This window comes from Maniola hyperantus, chromosome 19 (assembly GCF_902806685.2).
Source record: "Maniola hyperantus chromosome 19, iAphHyp1.2, whole genome shotgun sequence".
NCBI classification, from domain to species: Eukaryota; Metazoa; Arthropoda; class Insecta; order Lepidoptera; family Nymphalidae; genus Maniola; species Maniola hyperantus.
In genome coordinates, this window is record NC_048554.1 from 675,767 (window position 1) to 702,657 (window position 26,891).

Genomic DNA, 26,891 nt, shown 5'->3' on the forward strand with positions numbered 1-26,891 from the left:
ACCTTTATTATATACATTTGTTTATAGAAACACCCACATTGGGAGAAATGTATAAATAACACTTCTTAATTAATATTTAAAACATAATTTATTATAATACAATCATTTACAACTTAAAATTGCTAGTTACAGGTTGTCCCAAACAAAAAGATCACTTGAGAGCTTTTACTTGTTTTTAAATGTACAGAAATTAGTTGTGCAAAAACAAACTAAACTTATGCTTAAATGTTGGTATTGTATCCTTTTTTGCAAACAAATTATTTGTTTCATTAGTTTAGTTTGCTTTCTAAACAACCAGTAGTTTTAACAGCCAGACTCAGAGTCGCTTAATCGTTACTTAAGTTTAGTTGAAACGAGACAGAGCTATATCTCACATAAATCTATCTCGTTTTAACTCAATCTTAAGTAACGATTAGCGACTCTGGGTACGGCGGTAAGTGTACTAGAAGTTTCGGACAACCTACAATGCTGTCCAATTATAACTAAGGTATGTTCAAAGAACACCCATTATGTGGACAAACCACATCAAACCTGGCAGTACAAAACCTTGGCAAGTGTGACTCCTACGAGAGACCTATGTCCAGCAGTAGACGTCTTTCGGTTGATGATGATGATGTTCAAATAGAAATACTCAACTATGCTGTCATGGTAATTGAGATGTTGGGAAGTCAGAAAAGCAGTTTCAATAAAACAGCCAATATTTTGTGTTGGTGAAAAAACTAAACTCGATTTTTATGATACATAGAGGCATAAACGCCACATAGAAAGCAAAATCGTGTGACAAACATTCTATATAATTATAACCTACCCAGCTATTGATATTTATGATTTAAAAAAAAACCGAAAAATCGACTTATTGCCCTTTCGATTACCACAGCAGTATGGGTCAGGAAGACCAAAAGGCACATTCTAAAGCAAATTATATTTCTAAGTGAACAGACTACATAACACAAAGAGCTCTAGGTGGTGGTAACTCTGGTATAAAGCCTAATATAAAGTCTTCACTCTCAAACGCTTCAATATCACTTTTAGACAACTCCTCTATTTTACTATAAATATCATCATCATTAAATTGACTTACTTGAACCACATTTACACCAAATACATTGGATGTGGGTTTATTTGATATTTGAAATACATCTCTGTTGTTTGTGTTTGTATTACTAGCTAATAATCTATTCTGTTCATTAACAAAACCTGAATTAGTTGGTTGGTTTTCGCCAAACATGCTTTGGGTGGCTTGTGCAAATAGGGATTTAGCACTTGATTGGTTTTGTGTTTGGAATACGTTTGGAGTTTGGTTTTGTGTTTGGAATACATTTGGATCTTGGTTTTGTGTTTGGAACACATTTGAAGTATGGTTTTGTGTATGGAACACATTTGGAGGTTGTATTTGAGTTTGGAACACACTGGGTGTTTGGTTATGTGATTGGAAAACATTAGGAGTTGAATGTGTTTGCCCAAACACACTTTGATTTGCTTGAGCAAAAATTGACCTTGCCTGGTTGGCTTGGTTATTTTGGTTGCTAAATACATCGCCTGGCTGTGGGCCTAATCTGTCAAAGACTGACGGTCTGGTGGGTTGAGCCTGTGCAAATGTATGTGATGATGAATTGTCAAAATATGTAGAGGTATTTTGTACTGCGCTCCGAAATAATGATGATGCTGAACTGGCTTGTCGAGATGTGTTGGTATTGTAGACGTGCTGGCTACTTCTAGTTGACTCCACTTGAGGTGCTGAAATTAAATAGCAAAGATAAGTTTTTTTTAATAACTTATGGCTGTTAAAATAAAAAACCATTTCAATGTTTTTAATTACTGGTTAGACATTACAATTGACACTATGTTCTCAGTTCTCACTGATAAGTTATGACTTATCAGTAAGAACATAGTGTTTTTGACTTAAGGTAGGTTTTACAACTTTGGAAAGGAAATGAAAAAGTTCTCACTATGGAATAATAGGAACCATATTCTAAGAGATAGGTACGAAGTTATTAGGTATATTATTTACATCTATTTAAGTACCCATAACGAGACCAATAACTAATCTAGGCAGGTATAATAAAACTTAAAGCTCTTATCTAACTACCTACTATACAAATCATGCCCGCGTGGAATGGTGCCAAGAATGCTTGCTGTATTTCCGCGCTGGACATCCAGATTCCAGGCTGATCCATTGCGCGAAAAATGAGCCAACCCTTCTGTCACCAACACTTTAATCATGGAGCGAGACTAATAATAATTATTAATCTATGACTTTAATGTAAAATGTTAAAATCCGTTTAAATCCTTACCTCGATAGGAATATTTTGTACCATAAATATGTTCAAATCTGCAACCATGCCCATAACGGCAATTGCCTTGTTGGAAAAATTTACAAACTGCCATTTTCACATACCTAGTCTAGACTGTCTAGATTAAAAGTTAAAACACAAAAATAGGCGTTTAAAAACAAATCAGCGTTTCATTTCCCAAAATATTAGCTAAACTGCGTTAATTACTGTAGGTTAAAAACGATTGTTTTTATTAAAATCACAAATCTTTTTTTTTTTTTTTTTTTTAATTTATTTTACGGCCCTGGATAACAGTCCTTTAAGGCCTTTCAAAAATTTACAAATTCTAAAAATACAAAATTGCTTATAACTAAATATTATTCTAAAAATAAAATCACAAATCACTGACAGAAAACCAAAGAGTATAATATAATCACCAGAAAATAAAATCCACGACAAAAAATTATTAATTGGTTTTACGGCTCTAGCCCTTTTGAGCCTAATCCATGACAAATGTCTATTATGTCTTTGACCCACAGCACAATCATAATAATATGCTATAATCAAAGAATTTTTATAATCAACAGAGACACTTTGGCTTTGGAATGCAAAGCTAGTTAGAACTCAGCACAGTACAGTACATTGAATATACGCACAGATATGTCAGATTTGCAACTAGCGGCGTGGCCCCCCTCAGTCCCTCTCGCTCAAGCAGATTTTCTTACTTGTGAAATGTCATTCCTTCTACACTTCACGTTGTTTGTCAAATACTCACGTACAAATACATTTTGACAAACAAAAAAAAGTGGCCACGGTGATAAGGACAAAACATAATCATTTTGTCACGTTCTAACAAGAGCTTAAATGCATTTAACTATCTCGCTCTACCAGTAAGTGTCACAATAGGGCTACTTCTAACAGTCCCAGAATATACGGGAAACTCAGCGAAGCAGCCTTAAAAAAATCTTCTTCTTCCTTACCCGTAGATAGAGTAATAAAGGTAGATACAGGAACGTTTGCTTTCTCATTCACAAAAAAGAGAGCACAGATAAAGTTACTAATGTGATAAACAGAGACGCAGCTAACCTTTTTTTTGTCCCTTATCGTGTAACTGGTTTTTTTCAAGAATACATACAAAGAATGCAACTTTAGTTGCAAAACAAACTTTGAGAATTCGTGGCGTAATTGTATTTCTCATTAGTTATTTACTTGTTTTCACATAAAAAACGTTTAATACAAATATTGTTGATCGGTTAATACAAATATTGACTACTAAACAATGGTAATAAATTGTCGTGTTATTCATCGTTACGTCGTGATATCGCTATCTCATACGCGGTTACACAGTACTTCAATTTACCTTTATTACTCTGTCTACGTCCTTACCTTATCCCATTGTACGTGGGGTCGGCACAACAGACTTCTTCCACTCACTTAACTTAAAAACATGACTATGATAAATAGTGAGAACTCTGAGAACAACCAAGAGAACAGATGCAAAATCTGTAGTTGATCTGTGGTCAACAGAAAAAATTCACAACAAAACAAATATCCTATATGTTATTGGTCTGTGAAAACAAAAGCAAAAAAGTTTAGCAAAAATAAACAACCTAAATTAAGAGTTCTATTTCCCCTTTTTAAATGATACCTTTAAGTTAAATCGCAAGTTGTGAAGAAATAAAACTGAAAACAATAAATTAGGAAAATAATAATTGCACAGAAAAGTATGTATAATCATTTTCTTGAATTTTTTCCCTAAGTAGTACATCGATGTCTAAGTAGGTACCTACCTTTAGTTTCCAATTTTATAAAAATTTGCTAATGGTTGCTACTCACAATATAATACACAAATGTTAAACGTTAAAGAATAATTAGTAAACTATTTATAATTATTAATTATTATGATTAGTTCTAGCAGGCCACGCCGTGCTATACACTTCGATAAAATAAAAAGCGGCAAAAGACGAATTTATTTATTTTTAATGACCCGGCCGGTCGGATCGTGAGGCGATCTTTTAAAGGCCTTATTTTATAAACTAGCTGATGCGCGACTTCGTCCGTGTAGATTTACGTTTTTCAATATCTATCTCCGTTCCAAATTTCAGCCAAATCCGTCCAGTAGTTTTTGCGTGATTGGGTAACAAACATCCAAACATTCACACTTTCACATTTATAATATTAAGTAAGATTAGGATTAGGATTACCTAGCTGATGCCCGTGACGTCATTCCCGTAGATTGAGGTTATTGAAATCCCGTAGCATTTTTTTTTATTTTTCAGGATAAGTAGGTACCTAGCCTATGCCACTATCCACTGAGTACATTGACTACCTATATCCATGCAAAAAATCACTCCGATCCGTTGCTACGTTGCGACGTGATTGAAGGACAAACCAACATGGATGGCATGGAACCTTTTAAGAGCTACTCAAACTCACGATTTTTTTGGTATTTTACTATCAATCAGCCACAGCCTGTTATCTACTTTGTGCAATCAGCATATTGTTATAATTTAATACCTATTTGTTTCAGAATGGTAAAAAATAATAATAAAATATTTATCTATGGCATAGAAATTCTTTTTGCGATTGGAATATCTTTGGGTAAGTTAGAAAATCGTAATTCTGTCTTATGATATAAGTGATCAACAATCAGGGTTGTTGCAGATGCCAATTTTTTGACAAGTGCGGATGTCTGATTTAATGCGAATGGTCCGCATTTGCGGATGCGGATGTGAATATTCCTAACACCTCTTTTGGGTACCATTGTACACCTTTTTGATTGGTCGGTTGGATGGTTGGTGGTTGGTTTGATGGTCGGTGGTTGGTTGGATTTTAGCGAAGGAAGATATCAACTAGCAAACACGCGCGAGGCACGCGATGCGGATGTCTGAATTAATGCGAAGCGAATATTCGTAACACCCCTGATCACAATTCACAAAACAAGTAAATTAAGTTAAGGGGTCTTCTAACGCTGCGCTTTTGAGTGCCAGGTCGCCATTACTAGCACCTGAGACCCCAACATCTATCGCTTTTTCGAACTATGCCCATTACCACTTCAGCTTCGCAACCCATATCTTCTTCTGTATATATAAAAGGTCGTCCTCCCACGACCTGCCAAAGGGTTGGCGCGGATTGGCGTTAGACAGGAAAAAATGGAGAAGTCTAGAGGAGGCCTATGTCCAAAGAGGACAACCTGATCTGTAAATTGCTGGTGTTACCAATTTTTAGAATAAATTATATAGGATAGGATAATTAAATATTAGGAAATAAGAAATTAGTAATACGGTTAGTTAGTAATATAACTTCTATACTAAGGGCGGTTACGCACTCATCCGATCCGAGTCCGTGAAAATACGTTCCGAAGTAGTCATAGAACTACATATTTGTATGGTAGCCTATGACATATGACGTAGATATTTTTAGGGTACCTTAAAAGGAAAAAAGGAACCCTTATAGGATCACTTTGTTGTCTGTCTGTCCGTCTGTCCGTCGTGTCTGTCGAGAAAACTTATAGGGTATAACTTCCTGTTGACATAGAATCATGAAATTTGGTAGGTACTAGGTAGGTAGGTCTTATAGCAGACGTTTGGGGAAAAATCTGAAAACCGTGAATTTGTGGTCAAATCACACAAAAAAAAAATTGTGGTTTACTAATAATTAGTATTTTCAATTGTCAAAGTAAGATAACTATATCAAGTGGGGTATCATATGAAAGGGTACTTGTTCATTCTAAAACAGATTTTTATATAAAATATATTTTATGCATAATAGTTTTTGATTTATCGTGCAAAATGTTGAAAAACCACGATTGTAAAACGGAGTTTTTAATACTGACTGGACATGTACTGACAGCGTACACCTAAAACTATTGGATCTAGAACATAGTCTAGAAACGAAATTTTGCTTGTAGGCTTTCTGTATTATGTGGATCCCCCAATAAAAGTAAGGATTTTCAGAATTAATATCCAAACAAAAGCCAGGAGCCGATTTGGACAAGATTTGGTCAGGCGAACAAAATTTTTCACGGTTTCGGGAACCAAATAAATTAGCGCCACCTCTTAGATACTAATGAACGACCCGTTTGAAATCCAGACGTTACTGAGGTTGCATTGGTGCTAAAGCACCACTGAGTCGGTGCCATTTTGTTTGTTCAATAGCCCTGTCCATACGAAATAATATATAAGGCAATGCCTAAAATAAATTTTGAAGTTTGGCCGTTGGTTTAAAATAGCAATGGTCTTTGTTAAGGAATGCCACGTCGTGCTAATTTTTTATCGCGTTGTATATTAAAATTAGCTGTTCCTAGCTATTAAGCACCATGTTAAGGAGAAGACATACATATACCACTTTCGTCAAATTGCTTACAAATAGTCAAACAAAATGAAACTAACGGGTTCTCAAACAGAACTATCCTTTCCACAATGTTTCTTGAGGAAGACAATACCACTACTTTTAAACCTATCAATTAATTAGTTCAACTAAGATAATTAAGCACCCAACGATCTTTATGTACTACGCAGTAGACGGGTCATTCCGACCCAAAAAAAAAAACCGGCCAAGTGCGAGTCAGGCTCGCGCAGTGAGGGTTCCGTACTACAGTCGTATTTTTTCGACATTTTGCAGGATAATTCAAAAACTATGATCAATAATAATAACTAAAAATCTGTTTTAGAATGCACAGTTAAAGGCCTTTCATAATATGATACCCCACTTGATATAGTTATCTTATTTAGAAAATTGAAAATGCTTATTATTAGTTCATGACCACAATGTAATTTTTTTTGTGTGATGTAACCACAAATTCACTGTTTTCAGATTTTTCCCCAAATGTCAGCTATAAGATCTACCTACCTGCCAAATTTCATGATTCTGGTCAACGGGAAGTACCCTGTAGGTTTCTTGACGGACAGACAGACAGACAACAAAGTGATCCTATAAGGGTTCCATTTTTCCTTTTGAGGTACGGAACCCTAAAAAAAGACTTATTTTTATATATTTATGGTTGAAATCTATCTTTAATCAGTCGATAAATTAATGTTACTTGTCCAAAAAGACCATACAATTTGTGACAAATAACAACGTTGGCAAGTAACTTATCGACGGTTTACAGATAGGATCGATTACTTATTATTATTAATTTTTGCCGTTAGAAAGCCGTTCGTAATCGTATAGTTACATTTGAATCAATACTAGCAATATATTCCTAGGTAAACCAAACACTGTATTTTTATTTGGACCCAGTGGTCCAGTACATTGACAGACAGGAAGTTGTCTTACACCTCCCCCTTCGAGGTTAAGGTCTGCATTGCTTTTTGGTTTCCTCCCGTTGTTGGTATAAACAAAGATGTCATTGTTATAATTTATAATGAACGTCACCCAGCTATAATAGTTAGTTAGTTATTAGTTACAGTAGTTTAGTTGGCGAGTATGGAAGGTTTCGATTCTGAGCGGTTTGGTTGGGGGTTGGAGTGCGTGATGGTGACGCGAGTGGTATGATTTTTGATTCTAGGGTCGCAGAGCTTGCATTTGGAGAATATGGAATGGGCCGTGGTTGTTGGTAAGTGACTTTATTGTATTTTTTAGGGTCCCGTACCCAACCCTATTATAAGTTTTCAAATTGCTATTGCGCTGGAACCATGTCTCATTAACATCGAAATGACGTCATTTTGACGTCAGCCGAAATAAAAGTATATCATCAGCTCGAAACTTCATTCTAGTGCTGACATCAGTAAAATGGCGGCCACGCGCATTAGCAATTTCCGGGACTTATATTAAGTGTAAGATCTAAACAGCGCACTTTGACTTTGCTCAGACACTGTTAAAATGAGACAGCGTTATATCGCCGATATAAATCTGTCTCGTTTTAACTGAAGGTTAAGTCTAAGCAAAGGCTAAGGGCGTTCTATAGATTTCACCCTAGTCTGTCTGTCAGTGGGCTGTATCTCGTGAACTATAACATAGTACGCGACAGTTCGAGATGGCAATCGGGATACGAGGCGAGGGACACCCGCACCTGCACGCTGGGTTAGTGCAGGGGATGTGCGGCTGTGCGGGGCGTCCCCACCCCGATTGCCATCTTGACCTGTCGCGTACTTATAGGTAGAGAGTTGAAATTTTCACAGAATGTGTATTTCTATTGCCGCTATAACAGCAAATAATAAAAATTTTAAAATGATCCCCGTAAAAATTAAAAAAAATTAAAAACGTGTTATTTCTTGTACGATGGTACGGAACCCTTCGTGTACGAGTCCGACTCGCACTTGACCGATTTTTATTGTACCGTACCTCAAAAGGAAAAACGGAACCCTTATAGGATCACTTTGTTGTCTGTCTGTCTGTCTGTCAAGAAACCTACAGGGTACTTCCCGTTGACCTAGAATCATGAAATTTAGCAGGTAGGTAGGTCTTATAACAGACATGAAGGGAAAAATCTGATAACCGTGAATTTGTGGTTACATCACACGAAAAAAATTTAATTGTGGTCATGAACTAATAATTAGTATTTTCAATTTTTGAAGTAAGATAACTATATCAAGTGGGGTATCATATGAAAGGTCTCTAAAAATAAATAAAAATCTGTTTTAGAATGTACAGCATTCTTAAACAGATTTTTATTTATTTTTATGCATCATAGTTTTTGTATTATCGTGCAATATGACTGCAGTATGGAACCCTCGTTGCGCGAGCTTGACTCGCACTTGACCGATTTTTCATTCCAGCTCGCTACACAGCTTACATCCTACTCATAAAAGGCTTCCACGCGGGATGCTCGCTAAGCGTCAGCATCGTCCAAACGAAGGAGAAGCCCAGCCTCAGCACGTTATGGCGGCGCTGCAAGTCGTACGTGCTGCTGCTGGCGGCCGCGCTCGCGTGTCTGCTGCACTTCAGGCAGAGAGTGCTGCGCGAGGACTTCCTGTTTATGTTCATTGCGCACCTGCTCACTAAATACCCAGAATTGGTACGTATACTTATGGTTCAGCCGTTATGAACGTGCGAACTAAGTCATAAATCATACTCAGTACGCTTAGTACGAGATTTTATGTCTCACCAACGTTGATAGTATTCGAGTGTTGAAACACTTTCGCGTTATAGTAAACTGGATCTTAACTGCCTTGTTTTAAAGCTCATGTTTGTGTTCACATCTACAGCCAGCGCTCCAAGCGGAAACGTTGTCAACGTCAAAGTAAAAGACAAATGATTTATTCAAAATAGGTAATAAATTGTTCTTTTTGATAGCCAGATGTTGGATTTGTAAGATACTCAGTGGTGATAATTATTACGCAAACTTAAAACTTAAGCTACAAGGGTTCCAAACGCGCCCAGGTCTGAGAAGAGCACACAACAAACTCAACCGTGTATTCTTTTTACTATTACCACTTTACAAGATCACTTATTAGAACTATCACAAAGTCGTTAAGCAACTCATTCCCAAGCTTGCTTATCATTTAAATAATCGTTTACATTGTAATAGGATTTTTCAATTTGTTTACGTTTTATGAAAACTTTGAACTTGTTGAGAGTCATCTCCATGTTTCAGGAGCAAACGTACCCCACCATCAACTACGGCATGGGGATGGCGTACAGCTTCTACGAGGGCTACTTAGCGCACATCATGCCCAGCGATGGGACTGAGAAATTCGTGGGCTTCCAGGTGAGAAGGGCTAGGTTGTGTTCAAATTAAAATGGCAAAGACAATTGTGTTTTCAGTCATGATAATGTAATTACCAGTTGTATTTTTGCAGTATAATATTGTAACTTTTTACAATTTGAAAAGCCTACCTAACTGCTGAGTTTCTTGCCGGCTCTACTCTGTAGAATCTTCATTCCGAACCAGTAGTGTCACAGACGTAGTTTTCTTACATGATTTTTGGGGTTCCGTACCTCAAAAGGAAAAACGGAACCCAGGATCACTTTGTTGTCTGTCTGTCTGTCTGTCAAGAAACCTACAGGGTACTTCCCGTTGAAACTGAATTTAGGGTTAGGTCACACCAAAAAAATTAAATTGTGGTCATGAACTAATAATTAGTATTTTCAATATTCGAAGTAAGATAACTATATCAAGTGGGGTATCATATGAAAGGTCTTTACCTGTACATTCTAAAACAGATTTTTATATATTTTTATGCATGATAGTTTTTGAAGTATCGTGCAAAATGTCGAAAAAATACGACTGTAGTACGGAACCCTCAGTGTGCGAGCCTGACTCGCACTTAGACGGTTTTTTTGGTTATAGGAGAACATCAATATCTTCGAGGCTAACCAGGGCGTCGTGTTCCCGGTGAAGAGACTGTTCCTGGTCATCACCAAGTCGCTGTACTGTCCCCCGGACTTGAAGCACTTCAACAAGACCAACCCCGACCTGCCGTACTTAGAGGCGTGCCAGGTTAGTGAGCAGGTCAGTTGTAGTTTCTTTCAGGAATATTCTTAAGGCGATCGTCAGAATTCTTAATACTTCCTTCCATGGTAAAGTTTTTTTAAAATTTATACACCAGTGCTTGGCTGCAATCTGCAGGGCGATTGTCTAAAACCTGCATCAATCATTATTACAATCTCAATTGTTCTGATTGGCTGAATTTGTGCGATTCTTGTTGCAACAATGCATTGTGGCCAATAGTGAGCGAGCATTAACCAATCAGAGATGATTGCGATCGTGACATTGTAGCTGTCAAACAACCGCGGTAGGGCCACAGACCTGCTGGCAAGAAATGATGCAGCCTAAGATGGAGCATACTCTCCTAGAAGATGCCTATTCACTCTTGACTTGAAGGTACCCATATTATAATTGGAGGGGAAAACTGATGCCGGGATGGCGTTCCGTATTCTAGCGGTTCGAATACGATATTTGACAACTAGTCAAATCAGTAACTTTTTATTAAACGTCAAAACGCGCACAGTATGCGTATTCTATGAAATAATAGAATGTGACGTCACATCATAATGACGTATTTTTTTTAGTTTAATCGATAATTTAAAATGTTTATTACACTTAAAATTAACAAAGGACGTGGATTTTACGTATTTTGGAAGACCCTCTATTTAATAATCACTGAGAAATAATTTATTTTTGATATAGGTAGTCAAATACCCAATTAGGTAGAAACGAGAAAATTTTTTGTTTGAAAGAGTATAGTTCAAAGTTGGTCCCATTTCAATTTGGTGAAGATCTGATGAACATCTTCGAAGATAGATACTGGAACTCCTCAACGGATAAGAGTAAATTGCTCGCGATCAGTGTAATAGCTTAGTAAACAGTAGATTTTTAACCAGTCATAGCATAATTCCATGGGGCCACTAAAAATTGTGAAATAAAAAATTTGTACAAAAAAAATAAAAACCGACTTCGATACACAAACACTAAAAATTGAAAAATAATTTAATTTATTACCGAATATATTATGTATACAAGAGTTAATATAGTTCCATAATAATATTTTTTGGGGTCGGTGCCAATGAGGTGCCATTGTGGAGTCTCATAAAAATATGAAGTCTAGACGATTCGCGCAGCTAAAGCTAATTGGCACCGGCACCAAAAAGTATTATTATGGAACTATATTAACTCTTGTATACATTATATATTCGGTAATAAATTAAATTATTTTTCAATTTTTAGTGTTTGTGTATCGAAGTCAGTTTTTATTTTTTAATTTTAATTTTGATTTAGTCGCTAAAGGAGGTGGAAAAGGACGTGGCAGGTGTCAAAAACCGCACCTACCGCAACTCGGCATACGTCATCTACCGCAAACACAAGCGCCCTGTATACCTCGCGGCCGAGTGTGCGACGCCTCTTCACACGCTATACAGGGTGCTTCAGAAGAAGACTGTTTACGAAGGTCAGTTATAACCCCCCTTTCAGGCCCAAGACGCGGGTCTGCCCGCGAAATTCAAATTTAATTAGAGCCTCAATAGCTCAACGGGTAAAGGAGTGGACTGAAAACCGAAAGGTCGACGGTTCAAACCCCGCCCGTTGCACTATTGTCGTACCTACTCCTAGCACAAGCTTGATGCTTAGTTGGAGAGGAAAGGGGAATATTAGTCATTTAACATGGCTAATATGTAAAAAAAAATTGGTTTATCACCATTTGCAAACTAATGCGACAAAGTAGACTTATGGCATTCAAATTTCGCCCCTAGCAATATCATCTTCACAGGTTTATATAAAAATGTTTACTTGAAAGTGTCCAGTTTAAGAAAGTAGTCAAAATAATAACTAATTTGTGAGTAGCTCACGTCAAACTCATTCATCATCATCATCATCATCATCATCATCATCATGATCAACCCATCACCGGCTCACTACAGAGCACGGGTCTCCTCTCAGAGTGAGAAGGGCTAATTTGTGAGTAGCTCACGTCAAACTCATTCATCATCATCATCATCATCATCACCATCATCATGATCAACCCATCACCGGCTCACTACAGAGCACGGGTCTCCTCTCAGAGTGAGAAGGGTTTTGGCCTTAGTCTACCACGCTGGCCATGTGCGGATTGGTAGACTTCACACAACTTTGAGAACATTATGGAGAACTCTCAGGCATGCAGGTTTCCTCACGATGTTTTCCTTCACCGTTAAAGCAAGTGATATTTAATGAATTAAAACACACATAACTCCGAAAAGTTAGAAGTGCGTGCCCGGGATCGAACCCCCGACATCCGTTTAGAAGGTGGACGTCCTAACCACTAGGCTATCACAGCCTTCAAACTCATTATTTTGACTAATTTCTGGACACTTTCAAGTAAAGATTTTTACAAAGCAAAATTTAATAATAATAGAAAATGTTCGCCATGAATATTTAAAAAGTGCTATTTCTTGTACGTCGGTACGGAACACTTGGTGTGCGAGCCCGACTTGCACTTGACCGGTGTTATTCATTGACAGAGCTGGTGGACGTGGAGCCGACGGCGTTGGTGCGCGACTTCTGCAGCACGCTGCGCTCCATCGTCCACAAGAACCCCGAGAGTCGCGACAAGTGCGAACTCGTGTTTTACGATGGTAACTATTCCATTTACTGACTCAACTCACTAGAAATTGCTTTCCGAACCGGTGCTAGTGCTAAGTATTCGATGCAGATAGCTATTATGACGTAGGCATCTGCTAAGAAAGGATTTTCGAAAATTCAACCCCTAAGGGGGTGAAAAAAAAAAAAAAAAAAAAAAAAAAAAAAAAAAAAAAAAAAAAAAAAAAAAAAAAAAAAAAAAAATTTGGAGCTATAAGGAGATAATGAAAAACAGGGAAATAAAAGTCCATATAAAAAAGAAACTATTTGAGGTCGCGATATTACCATGTTTGACATATGGATGTCAAACGTGGGCTCTAAGGAAGGAAGAGGAAGAGAAACTAGCAATATGTCAAAGGAAAATGGAGAGAAGTATGTTGGGACTAAAGATTAAAGATAGAGTAAGAAATAAAATGATTCGGAGGATGACCAAACTGACAGATGTAAGGAAAATTATTATAAAATTAAAATGGAAATGGGCTGGACATATTTGTAGGTTGGATAAGATGAGATGGACAAAAAAGGTGACTGAGTGGGTTCCGAGAAACAGAAAAAGGAAAAGAGGACGACAAAGAAAGAGATGGCGGGATATTTTTGCCCAAATTGTAGGACCGGACTGGATGAGGAAAGCTCGAGATAGGGAGCTTTGGAGAGATTTGGGGGAGGCCTACGCCATTGAGGCGACTAATGCGTGACTGAATATATTACTATATATAAGGGACTTAAATATAACATATAAACATAAATTTTGACATTAGAAACTAATTTTATTATGACGATGAATGAACTGATATATTTTTATGAATTGATATGGTTTCGAATACGATGAATTTATGATCAAAATGATGTAAAAATAAATAAATTATTGTAATAGGAGATATAATTGGAATTAACGTATTAGACAATAAAGGCTTTTTTATTTTTTTTATTTTATTTATTTTATTTAAGGGGGTGAGGGGTGAGGGGTTTGAAATTTGTGTAGTCCACGCGGACGAAGTCGGGAGCATAAGTTTGTATATATTAAAACTAGCAGTTGCCCGCGACTTCGTCCGCGTAAAATTTCTGGTTTCTCATGAGATCTGAAAATTTACCGCTGCAATAGGCCTCACTTACCTACTCAATCAAGCTCACCTTAAGGCACGGTACCCAGAATACCTAAATGCCAGTTTTCATATCTCTAACTTAAAAAACACAGGATTTTCATATAACATTTCAACCCCCATTTCACCCCCTTAGGGGGAGAATTTAGTTGGACCCTTTCTTATCTGATACCTAGAAAGAACCTTCGTTTCAAACAAGTAAAAATAACAATAGTTAAAACTTTCTATAAAATCTTCCCCCCCCCCCCCCCCCCCCCCCTATTTTACCACCCTTAATGGGGGAATTTCCCAAATTGAACTTGAATTGAAAAACAAAATTAATTTTATATTATAAAATTAATTAATATTGACTTGAACTATTTTGTTTCCAGATCTTGACAAAAATCAAAATTTGGCCGACATACTGTTAGACAAGATCCGAGAGTTGGAGCCCGATTTTGAAAATATGATCATGAAGAGGGAATGACAAGTTTTACTTTTATTAGTTTTTAGTTCAAGTCAAATTTTTAGTCAAAAATAGTTCAAGCGAACTATTTTTATAGTTATTTTATGTTTTGATTTCTTTTGATATTATTCTGTTTTATTTTGATTGTTTGACATTTTTACATTTGTTTGACATTTTACTGTGTTGTACACTGAAACTTAACTAAACTGTATTAAAACCAAAGGGGGATGGATGGGTTTAATAAAAACTGCCATACCCCTTACAGGTTAGCCAACTTCCATCTTAAGACTGCATCATCACTTACCGCCAGGTGAGATTGCAGTCAAGGGCTCTATTTAATTAAAAAAAATAGGACTTAAATTGGTGCTTTCCTTCTCATAACGTAACTTACAGAAAAAGATGGCGTGGTATTTAGTTCTTTTAATTTAGTTATGTCATGGTTTTAGTACAATTTTTTGTTCATTAATAAAGCTAAGAATGACAATTTTTTATTTTTAACCGACATCATAAAAGGAGAAAATTACTAATGCGCGTGGCCGCCATTATAGTGACGTCAGCACGAGACTGAAGTTTCGAGCTGATGGTATATTTTTACTTAAATTGACGTCATTTCGATGTTAATGAGACATGGTTCCAGCAGAAAAAACAATTTGCGGGACTTATAATCAATTAATTATTTTTAAATTTTTAACCACAAACTTGTGGTCATTGTAGTCGGTTTTTATTTTATTTTTTGAATTTTTAGTTTAGTTTTTCTAGTTTTCTTTTTATACTTTTTGAAGTGAAGCTTTTACGGACGTTGGGCTCCGCATTCGGGCAGTAAAATGTCACTGTATCTTTTTTTATAGCGACTTACTATATTTGAGTTGACTGGACTGGACTAGACCGAACCGGATTAGACCATATTGGACCGATCTGGTTACTTTCAAAATTTAAAATTACTTTCGCCGACAAATCCGTAGAAGCTTCGCTTCTGTCAGGCGTCCCTCGACGCCTAATTTTTTTTAAAATATGACAATTTTGAATTGTGATATTATGCAACGTCATAAAATGACGTTTATAATTAATTGATTTTATCGTATCTTATCAACATTGTGTTGTTATAGTTTTATCAAACCCATTCCATTTTTTTTGTTGTAAAAAATGTTTAAAGTCAAAAATTTACCTACCTGTAATACTGATAGCAGCTGAAGTTGCGTGCGGTTCGTTTTTATTGTGTGTGTGTGTGTGTGTGTGTATACATATTTTATTATAGCTTTAAAGCTAAGAGTATTTAAACTAATAGAGAGAAAATACCTACGGTTTTACCGTGTATTTTTTGGCACAGAAAATGGCGGCGCTTGTTCATAGTATCAGCTAATCAGCTGTCATAACAAAAGATTAGGTTATTTATTTACAAGAAAAACAAGTACTTACTCTGGCACAGCAAATGGCGGATTGTGCCGAAACACTGTTTTTATAGTTATGTTGAAATGTAGTGTTGTCTCTTACACACTTATGAAAATATCGATAAGCTTGAGCTAGTTTCCGATCCGCTATTTTCTATAGGACATTAGGGCAACTCTTTATATCTCTATGCTTTGAAGACACATAATGTGACAGACAGTTCTATTTTAAAATATGCTCAAAATATATGACTAAAAAAAGGGGTTTATTAAACTCAGTCTGATTTAGGTGTGATTGCAGTTAAGCAAATGCCTATATTTAAATTTGTATCTTTGTTTGTTTGTTTTACTTCCTGATATAAGATAAATATTAATTTACATACTTAATTAAAAAATATGTATACTTAGAGTTTGACTGAGACAACTCATGGGGTGTGATTTGCGGGAGGATTATAGCACTGATAGCGATGTGGAGACTGATTATAATTTTTTATATATAATTAGCTGTTGGATTTTAGATGTTTATTACGACTGTCTATTGCATTTTTAACTATGTATAAGAAATTTAAAAAAATTCACATTTTATTTTATCATATATTTGTAATCAAAATTATTGTGTCATTTCATTTTAAGTTTCTCAAAATAGTTTAGAGTAATAATATTCTATTGTACACAATTTCTAAACTAAACTAAATTAACAAGTCTAAATCTAGTGCTATCCTTTTCCGCGAGCAACATTATGAAAGGAATAGCAATATATTTAGACATGCCATTTTAGTTTAGTTTAGAGATTGTGTACAACGGAATTAGCCACAATATTATTTATAATCAAAGCGAAACTTACAGGAAAAGAGATAAATGTTAGCGTTAAGTATAATTTAAGTAGGTATTTTATACTAAATTATACCAAATATAAATTACGAAATAAGTAAATTATGAGGACCAAACGCCTTAATTTTAAAATAAGTAGATATGCTTACATTTTGATTTGTCTGTTGTAAAACAATCTAAAATAATAGTCTAAAATTATATAGGCATAAAGTGCCCCGTAAACGGTCAAACATGTTTGTCAAATTATTTGAACGTCTGCGGTCGTGTTTAATGCGTTTGTCAAGCAAACTACGTGTTTTTCAAATTTGTTTGTCAAACATGCTTGAAGGTGTACAGCTGTGTTTGTCAAACAGACTACGTGTTTTGCAAATTTGATAGACGACGTGTTTGAAAAACATGTTTGACCTTTTACGGGGCACTTAACGCTTAGTGAGTAGGTTCCTGCGGTAGTGGAGCAGTGCGGGAGGGGTGTGATGACGTCACGCGAGAACTCATGATTCGCCAACTTGTGACAACCGTCACCCCTCCCGCGCCGCCCCACTACTGCAGGAGCCTACTCAGTTATGAGCTATGCCTATAGTGCTATCTTTCTAAAACTTTCTTAACCTTTCTGAAGAGAATATTTTGACAAGTATAGCATTCTTTTAGATACATTATGTCAATTTTAGATTGTATTAAATAGGAGCTACTATATTTTATGTTTATAAAAAAAACAATTTGTATGCGAAAATTTTATTAAATTTGTATTTTTGTAAAGGCATATACCTACGGAATAGTTGTTAATATAAAAATAAAGTGATTGAACTTTAAAATAATTGTTTTTTTTAATGCACTGAAGTGCAAAATGATGTTATGCTTGCCTTTTTTGTTGTTAGTAATTTTTAGTCTGACTGTAGCTCTAGTTGTGCCAAAAAGTGCATGTTAAGGGTCACAACTCACAAGTCACTGGGGCCGATTCTCTTGTACACAATCTCTGAACTAAACTATTAGGTAACTATTATTTTTTATCTTTAGTGGTGGCAGTATTCAGCGCCATCTATGAAAATTTTCTCGAACGTAGCCTGGAAACATCATTGGTTTTAAATCGGCCTTTCATCTATAGGTAGGCCCTATGGGTAGGCCTATATAGATTCGTGAGGTAGGTATGAGCATTGGGCAGCCTTGGCGCTGGTTCCATCGGAAGGCCGGAGGAGGAATCATAGACAAAAGTAGACAGGATACTATAACTTCCTATGTAAAGAATTCACCAATGTTACCCGTATCTAGTGTAGAGTACATAGTTTTTGAATAGTCCATTCTTCACTGTAGGGAATTTGTTTGAGGTGGAATTAAAATATCTTACATCTATGATTAAAAAAAAATTAAAATGTCACTTGTCTAAACAAAAATTAAACGAAATTAAATGTCAATTGCACCCACAGAGTACTTTTTACATATGGAAACCACCGTGCACGTGCGATCTAGTGCAGAGATCTAGTGTTTGTTGCAGTTTCTGGTCGGTGGTTGCAGTTTTTAACGTTTTATAATGCTAGTTTAAAGGAATATAATAAAAATGGGTAAAAGAAAGTACGATGGCGAGTCGAAAGACAGTTCTAAAAGAAACAGAAGTGAAAGCATTACAAAACATTCTGAAAATTACGAAGCGGTTGCAGAACAACCCCAAAATGATGAAACTGCTAAAATTAAAGCACCAAAACCCACCTTATTTGATATAAAACATTTTCGAAAGGAGCTAGCGGGGAAACAGGGACAAACGATGGGTGAGTTAAGAAATTTATCTAGTGCTTATTAACCACTAGCTGATGCCCGCGACTTCGTCTGCGTGGAATTAGGTTGTTTAAAAATCCCGTGGGAACTCTTTGATTTTCCGGGATAAAAAGTAGCTTATGTCACTCTCCAGGTCTTTATCTATAGGCAAAAAATCACGTCAATGTGGTGCACCGTTGCGACGTGATTGAATTACAAACCAACAAACAAACACACTTTCGCATGGATAATAAGGGTACTGATTACCACCTTATCAACTGTAATTACAACCTTGAAAGTAGAGTAAAATTTCATTTATTCAACCCGTCGCCGGTCAACTACTGAGCTCGGGTCCCCTCTCCAAATGAGAAGGCCTTAGGCCATTCCCCATGGTGACCAAGTGCAGATTGGCAGCCTTCACACATCTTTAGTAACATTGTGGAGCATTCTTAGGTACCTATGCGGGCTTCCTCACGATGCTTTCCTTCATCGTTAAAGCAAATGATATTTTATATTAGAGCACAAACATTGTGCTCTAATATGCTTTTTGGTTACTATTTTACAGATCATTAAAACAAATTCCATAGTGTATAATTTTTTCATTTCAGCATTAACTCAGTTTCTGCAAGTGTGCCTGAACCCAGATAGCGACGTGGACTATATGTTAGAGTATTTGAAGGTCGGAGGCAACTCTCACGAGATCTTGCGACAGATCTCTCCCGACAATAAGAAGAATCTTTCGTTAGCCACACCAGCTTTCCACTTGTTCCACTTGATTATACTTAAGGTGCAATCCTCACTTCCCCACATGATAGTCATAACGGAAGAAGCTTGTCGTTATTTCCTTAACACTTTCATACCGACGGTTGAAATAATGATAAGTGAAAATTCTGGACCAAGGCATAGAAAAATTATCCTAAGCCTCCTCATGTCGATGGTGACGTTAAGTCCAGATTTAGGAGTAGAAGTCCTCAACCAAGTGCCGTTAACGCCTAAAAGCTTACAACATATCGTTGAGAAGCCAAATTATAAAGAGAAAGACAACGTTCGGACTTCATTTGTCCATTTCATGACATCTTTTCTTGTTGATGGACACTTACCTCTGATAAAAGCTTTACTTGAAAAGCAAGGTTTACTATCATTAGTCATCCCTGGTTTAGTTCATGATGAGGCCTTTGCGGTATTGATGTTTCTAAACACATTAAAAAAGAATGTTATTGATAACACTCTGATATCAAAAACATTGAAGTTAAAGACCTTCAGCCACCAAGTGCTGCATAATATGTTTAAATTATTTACATGGAAGGGACCACCCGAGTCAAATAATGAGCAGACACCTGAAGCTCGTGAAGAAATAATGACATTACTGTCAGATATCATCCTTACTTTGTTTACCTCTCACAAGCTTGGACTGTATTTTCTGGATCATTCCTTAGGCACTACTGATGCTAATAAAAACCAGAATCTATACAAAGCCTTGCAGACATTAAAAAGACCCTGGGAGAATAAACATCAAGGGGAAATTGTCCTTGAAATTGTTTATAGATGCCCGGATCTCCACAGAGCGATAATAAATGTTATCGAGCAAAGTTTTCAACCACAACATTCACCTATGTGGGAAAAGACGATAGAATTTGTCATAAGCTTATTAGAAAAATTAAAACCTGAAAATATGGTGACCAAATTGACAAACCTCAATCCTGCTCAAACTGCAAACTTCATAAGATTTATAACCATGCCTGTGCCGCTGTTAAAACTTATCAATACAGGAATAGGAATAGATCAAACGATTTCACTGTATTGCATGAAAGTTCTAGTGAAAATGTTGCAAAGTCTAAAGCGGTATATGCAACTGCTAGAACAGGAAGATTCACCTGCTAAAATTTTGGAACTAAAAAATAAATTGGAAAATTTTCTACCTAAACATATGCCTGCTCAGGATACTATAGTCTCATTGATGACAGACATTATTAAAAAACAAGAAGAAATGGAAGTAACAAATGATTATAGACTACCAAAAATAACAAATGCTGATTCTTTACTTTCACTTTTAGAAGTTTTGCTCTTAAATTATTATATAAATCCAGCATCCTGTGAAGCTCTGGAAGAGTCTGCTGAAATGAAATTGATTGTTGATTCCTGTATGTCCACTGGTAGTACAATTTTGAAATACAAGGCGATCTGTCTGTGTCAAATACTATGCAGTCTATCGTCTGATAATCCAATGTTTAAGTACTTATTTTTTATGATTCTCGAAGTCTATACCAGTGATGAAGATGACACATGGATAGAAGCTAAAGATACGATGCAGCTGTTCTTCAAAAGCACTGATCTGTATGAAAGTGATGAAGATGAAGTATATTTAATGTTGTATGCCTTGAGGAACACCAAAATAGACCCTATATCTATAATAGCAGAAGTGGTGGATCATGTTTCAGAAAGCAAAATGGATTTTGGATTACAGGATTCAGAAGAAGGCACTCAGTCGAATCTAGATGCGTTGTTTGATGATTTAATGCGCAACAAAAATAATGTAGGTAGTGTATTTTTAGCTACAAAAATACCTTCGCAATTTATCATGAGATGCATACATTTTATCGATTCTGACAAGGGTGCAAAGAAGACTTTAAAAGGGTTTTTAAATCTGTATGTAGCCAACTTGCTACACCACAATTACTCACCCGATCTCACTGAAGTCATGATCGGTGACTGTAAACTAGATGTGAGAAGCTACCTCGCCGATTGGACAACAAAACCCACTGCTATACCCGACGCTATCGGCATTGATGAGACTCTAAAAAATATTTCCAAATCTATTATCGAAAATGAGGACATACCTTTAACAACAATTTTCCCTTTAATAGAATCATCAGAAAAAACTGATTTGAAACTATTGGATGTTCCTTATGAAATAGATATGACTAAACCTATAAATAGCACAGATTTATTTATTTGGGCAAAATATCTAATGTTTTGTGTAGTGAGATTAACACAACTAGGGCTGTATACAGTTGATCAACAGAAGAAAATCCTCACTTACTTTGAAATCATTATTGCTTTAGCAAAAGAGAATCACATGGTAAATATCTGCAGAGACATAATTCTGAATTTGTTTAGAAATTCGCACTTTCTGGGAGTATATCAACCTGTCGATTTCGGTAAAAGTCCATCAAACATACTGGCAACAGAGTTTATGTTGCAAATCATAGAACAGAATAAAGACATCGTTAATTATCTTAACAAGAAGTATTCAGTTCTGAGGTCGTATCAACAGAAGACTTCTAAAGAAATTACTAAAGCATTTATTAAAGTTAATAAAAAGAAGCATGTAAGCAGTGATCTTATACTTAAAGTTCTGAATACGATAGGGCTATCCAATGAAGAAGATCTTATAGTATTTGAGGCTTTATTGGGTATTGATATTGAAGTTTTATGTTCTAAAGACAGAGAACCCTCTCTAGTTTTTGATTTGTTAAGAGTACTATTAGAAAAGTATGCTAAATCTGTTACACGGGAAATACCTAATGATACACTGAAAAAATGCTTGACTTTGTATTTTACTTTACTCACCTACCAAGACATAACTCCAAATTTGACGAACATAGAAGAGTCATTGATAAAGTATTTTGAAAATAAACCTCATCAAGCAATACAAATAAGCGAAGCAGATTTTAAGAAGTTCTTTTATGCTAACACTGTGAGAAAGACAACATCCCAACTTGCACTGGTCTTGCTGAAGTATAACATCAAATTTTGTAATATATTCAAAGAAGAAATCAATAGACCTGAAGTTCTCAGTCAAAGGGAAGTAACATTGCCGTTAGGTAACGCTTTAATCAACCACAACCAATTCCTTGTAGATGACAAAGATATTCTAAAAACAATATACGAAGAATACAAATCCAATATTAAAAAGTTCTTAGAGAAGCCTCACAAAGCTGGTCAAGTATACATCAATTCTTCTAGATTCCTTACAAAGCTAGTCATAGAATGTATGGACGTTCAAGACTGCGAAAAGATATTTTCTAAAAACAATAAATTTGAAACAGCCGAATTAAGTCACATAGAACTTTTGCAAGTTGTATTTTTGAAGTTTTGCCTCTCTGAAGAGTATCAGAAAAAAGAATATTTGATAAACTACTTTTTATCCATGCTGAATATGGCCGTGATAGCTATGAAATCTGAAAATGAAAGTAAAACACACATTTTGGACGCGTTATCCAAAAATATGATCATTGTACTCCAAATATCTAAAGCGATAAATGTTTTTCAAGTGAATGAAAAGCAGGATTTCAAAAAAGTAACAGAGAGTGGTATTTGGCAGAACTTTTGTAAATGTGTCCTGAAAGATTCTTTAAAAGTACGAACTCTTCATAATGAGAATGTAACTGAACCAAAACTTCTATGTCTACTATCGTGTTTAGTAAAGATGTTTTACCCATACGATCACGAAGATATCGTCAATCTTTTCGACATGGTAACATCTCATTCGGAGTTTTTAAACGTAATGCTCAGCCATCACAGTCAGGATATCAAATTGCGTCTTTTAGAATTTCTTTTTACCCTCATTTCGACAAACAAATCTGTGATGAAAACACAGCATATACCAGTATACCTGAGCGGTTATCATGCCACGAGAAGTCGTTGCGATCGATTAATTTTATCGATACTCCAGTTTTACGAAGCCAATGATTTGCCAGTAAACGAATACAAACCTTACATATGGGGCGATTCGGCAGCCAACCATTACGCAGTTCGTAAATCCCGAACATCGACACTATGGGGCCATCCGACACCAAACCAAGTCATGAGTCTATTCGACAAGGAAACAATTGAGAAAACTATAAAATACTTTCCTGTTAATCAAAAATTAGATTACAATTTTCAAGTATCTAACGCTTGTTTTAATGAAACATCAGTGAAGAATTTTTTGGATAGAATAGTGCATGATCGTAAAGCAAAAAATTCCAAGGATGTGGAAGAAGCGATAAACAATTTAGTTTCAAGGGATGAAGTTGGTCACGTTTTGGCTTTGATGCGAGAAAAAGATGTAGTAGCGGAGGCTCACGTTGAAGAAGATAACGATATTTATGATCCAGCGTTTATTTTTCCGCTCTTGAGCCATCTTTTGGCTCCAGGGTCAGTGGCTTCTTCGTTCAAGCTGCTGCGATGTGGTCTGCTGTCTGTCCCGGTGATGGGTCTCAGTTCGCAGTGTGGGATGATGCGCGCAGCCGCCTATCATGTACTGCATAGATTTCACTTGCTGCTGGAGACTGAAACGTGAGTAATAATATATCATTTAGGCAGAGATCTATAGAATGTACTTTGACTTGCCTCAGATTTACAACGAGACAGATTTATGACGTCAAATTGTGCATGGTGATCTTACATAAATCTGTCTCGTTTTAACTCTAAAGGCTGATATTTGCAAAGCGTGGTTTAACTGCTCAGACTTTTTAAAAGATTTGTCTCAACAGATTTATTTCAAACACTATAACTCAGTCTCGTTTTAACTCAAAGCAAAGTCAAGCCTTACTTTTTGACTTTCAAACTTCGCGACTTCGTTCACGAGGATTTTGGTTTTGTAAAAATCCTGTGGGAACTCTTTGATTTTCTGAGATAAAATATAATCTATGTCAATCTCCAGGATGAAAGCTCTCTCTGTACCAAGTAGATGATGTTCGCAATTTCGTATGGAATAAGATTTTATAAATTCCTGTAGGAAGTTTTTGATTTTCCGGGATCAAAAGTGCATGCTTATGTCCTTCCCCGGGATGCAAGCTACCTCTGTACCAAATTTCATCAAAATCGGTTAAACAGATGGGTCGTGAAAAGCTAGCAGAAAGACAGAAAGACACCCTCGCATTTTAAAATATTAGTATGGATTAATCTGTAGTATTTGTGTACAACACAAATACAAATACAAACATACTCTATTTTCTTAACAATTTGTAAAAAAAAATGTTACTAAAATAAACATTTTGTTTTTGTTTCAGGAGACACAAGAACGACAAACTCTTGCTCACGGACTTCATAACAACGCTGCGCCAAAGTCTATCCTCCGCCATGAACAGCCCAGCAGAAGGCGAACTAAACGAATTAAAAAATCCAAAACTACCCGCAATCGGAGCTTTATACTTAGCTAGAGCCCTTATGGTCTCAACATCCCCCACCGAACCTCTTTATAAACCCGTCAATAACTTTTTAATAGCAAAACAGTTCGTGGATTTAACAGTAGTCCCAGATTTCCTAAGTCTCTTCCACGATAGTGACGTCGAATCGTTAGAAAGGAGACTCTGGATCCTGGATATAATAAAAGACGGTACCAAAACTATGACAGACGTAAACGTAGTCTTTAAAACTATGTGCATAAAGATGATAATGGATTTCTATAACACGACTATCGCTGACAAAAAAACTAAATTAAAAATTCTAGGAGCGTTAAATTCAATGGTCGCCATACCGAGAGCTTTTGAAATCCTAGTCGAAGGATACGGGATAATGCCGTGGTTACATTTCGTTGTACGTAATATAGAGAAAGGTAACACGGCTATTTTAAAGGGTACATTCGTTTTCATAGAAAACATGATATATAGTATGGCTCTACATTTGTTCGCGCGACATTGCGGGAAATTTTATTCTGAAAGTAATTTAAAAATTGATGGTTTGACTGACTTTAAAGTAAAGAGCGATATCGAATATGAGATATTGAGTACAGTTTACGAATTGTTACCCCATATTGAATTATTAAATGTTGAAGACGTAGTTTCATACGTGAAATTATATAATTTAATAACGAAAAGATGGATTAAGTTTTTAAGTAAGAAACAAATTTTGAATGTAGTGGCCAAATGTAGTGAACGATTAAAAAGTTGGGAAAGTGTTAAATTTATTCATCAAGCGGTACTGTTAAATAATTCTGTAATGTTAAACAGTCAAGTACTTTCTAAAGACATTGTCACAGGTGAAGATAGGTTAATAAGTGAACTTAAAAATTTGGTACGGACATATACTAGTTAACATACTCTGTATTCTAAAAAAAATGTAAAAATAAGTTACCTAGGTATATTTTACATTAATATAATAAATGTTTCTTTTATATTAATTTTGCTGTTTGATTACTACTCCATACTGTATGGGATATGGCTAATATTAAAATTATGTATAAGGAATACAGTTAAAGGGGATAAGAGTGACATATAGGGTACTTTACTTTAGGTACGTAGCTTTAGTTTTAAGTTTGCGTTATAATTATCACCACTATATTATCTTACAAATCTAACACTATACCAGACAATCAATAAGAGTAATTTATTACCTATTTTGAATAAATCATTTGACTTGACTTTGACTTTTATCCCGGAAAATCAAAGAGTTCCCACGGGATTTTTGAAACCTAAATCCACGCGGACGAAGTCGCGAGCTTCAACTAATCATATTATTTAGTCCTATCGGTCAAAACAATAAAAATCCTATCCTATCATGTTTGAAATTGGCAGTCACTACAGTGCGACAAGACTATCATGGCGCGTGGCGAAAATCGGAACTAACGTTGCCGTCAAGTGTCCCCTTTGTTCTTGTTTGAATATTCCTGAATATTCTAAGCCGTTGTTCTCCAACAGCGCCCCACTGTCAATGTCATTCAAGTGCCAAGAGAGCCTTGTCGCACTGTACCTGTGACCAATGACGGAAGCCATGTTGAATTGATTATGACGTCACTATGGTTGTCCATGCAATCTATTGTACCTACTCCCTATTCAGTTTACCCAACCCTTGACCTTTAGGTACTGAATTGGCTTTGAAATCGTAATTCTTTGTTAACCCATAAAAGATCTTTTAATGTAAGGTTGCGTGCATTGTGATGATAAATTCGAAACCGATAGAATGGTTAATTCACGTAACAAAATGGTCAATCGTGGGATATTATATATCCCACGAAGTGCCCACGAATCAAAGTAGCGTTATTTTGTGGTACGAGTTCCATGATGCGTAATAATTGTCTTATAACTAAGAATTTATAAGGCAAAATATTCTTAGTGATCTACCTACATTCATAGAAATCTTTGATTAAATTGATTGTCTACAGGAATAGACAAACTAGAAATCCTAACCTAA

At 35.9% G+C, this 26,891-nt stretch overlaps 3 protein-coding genes across 5 annotated transcripts; 2 read left to right on the forward strand and 1 right to left on the reverse strand.

Moving 5' to 3' along the window:
* Positions 1-62: 62 nt before the first annotated feature.
* LOC117991533 (uncharacterized) lies at positions 63-2,537 on the reverse strand. The gene is made up of 2 exons (XM_034979133.2): positions 2,295-2,537; positions 63-1,737 (listed from the first exon to the last, which is right to left on the reverse strand). The coding sequence occupies exons 1-2, from the start codon at positions 2,386-2,388 to the stop codon at positions 941-943; spliced, it is 891 nt and encodes a 296-aa protein (XP_034835024.1). The 5' UTR covers positions 2,389-2,537; the 3' UTR covers positions 63-940.
* Positions 2,538-3,852: 1,315 nt separating this feature from the next.
* Positions 3,853-16,026, forward strand: Sting (sting). 3 transcript variants are annotated; one of them, XM_069504972.1, is made up of 9 exons: positions 3,853-3,997; positions 4,804-4,874; positions 7,783-7,830; positions 8,993-9,231; positions 9,811-9,924; positions 10,507-10,668; positions 11,935-12,103; positions 13,152-13,265; positions 14,741-16,026. In XM_069504972.1, the coding sequence occupies exons 2-9, from the start codon at positions 4,805-4,807 to the stop codon at positions 14,833-14,835; spliced, it is 1,011 nt and encodes a 336-aa protein (XP_069361073.1). In that variant the 5' UTR covers positions 3,853-3,997; position 4,804; the 3' UTR covers positions 14,836-16,026. The 3 variants fall into 3 exon arrangements, with proteins under 3 accessions (XP_069361073.1, XP_034835022.1, XP_069361074.1); XM_034979131.2 differs by having other exon boundaries at positions 10,507-10,656; XM_069504973.1 differs by lacking the exon at positions 7,783-7,830.
* Positions 16,027-18,493: 2,467 nt separating this feature from the next.
* Positions 18,494-25,881, forward strand: LOC117991529 (nucleolar pre-ribosomal-associated protein 1). The gene is made up of 3 exons (XM_034979128.2): positions 18,494-18,790; positions 19,385-24,056; positions 24,773-25,881. Exons 1-3 carry the CDS (start codon positions 18,583-18,585, stop codon positions 25,794-25,796), a joined length of 5,904 nt encoding a protein of 1,967 aa, XP_034835019.1. The 5' UTR covers positions 18,494-18,582; the 3' UTR covers positions 25,797-25,881.
* Positions 25,882-26,891: the final 1,010 nt, after the last annotated feature.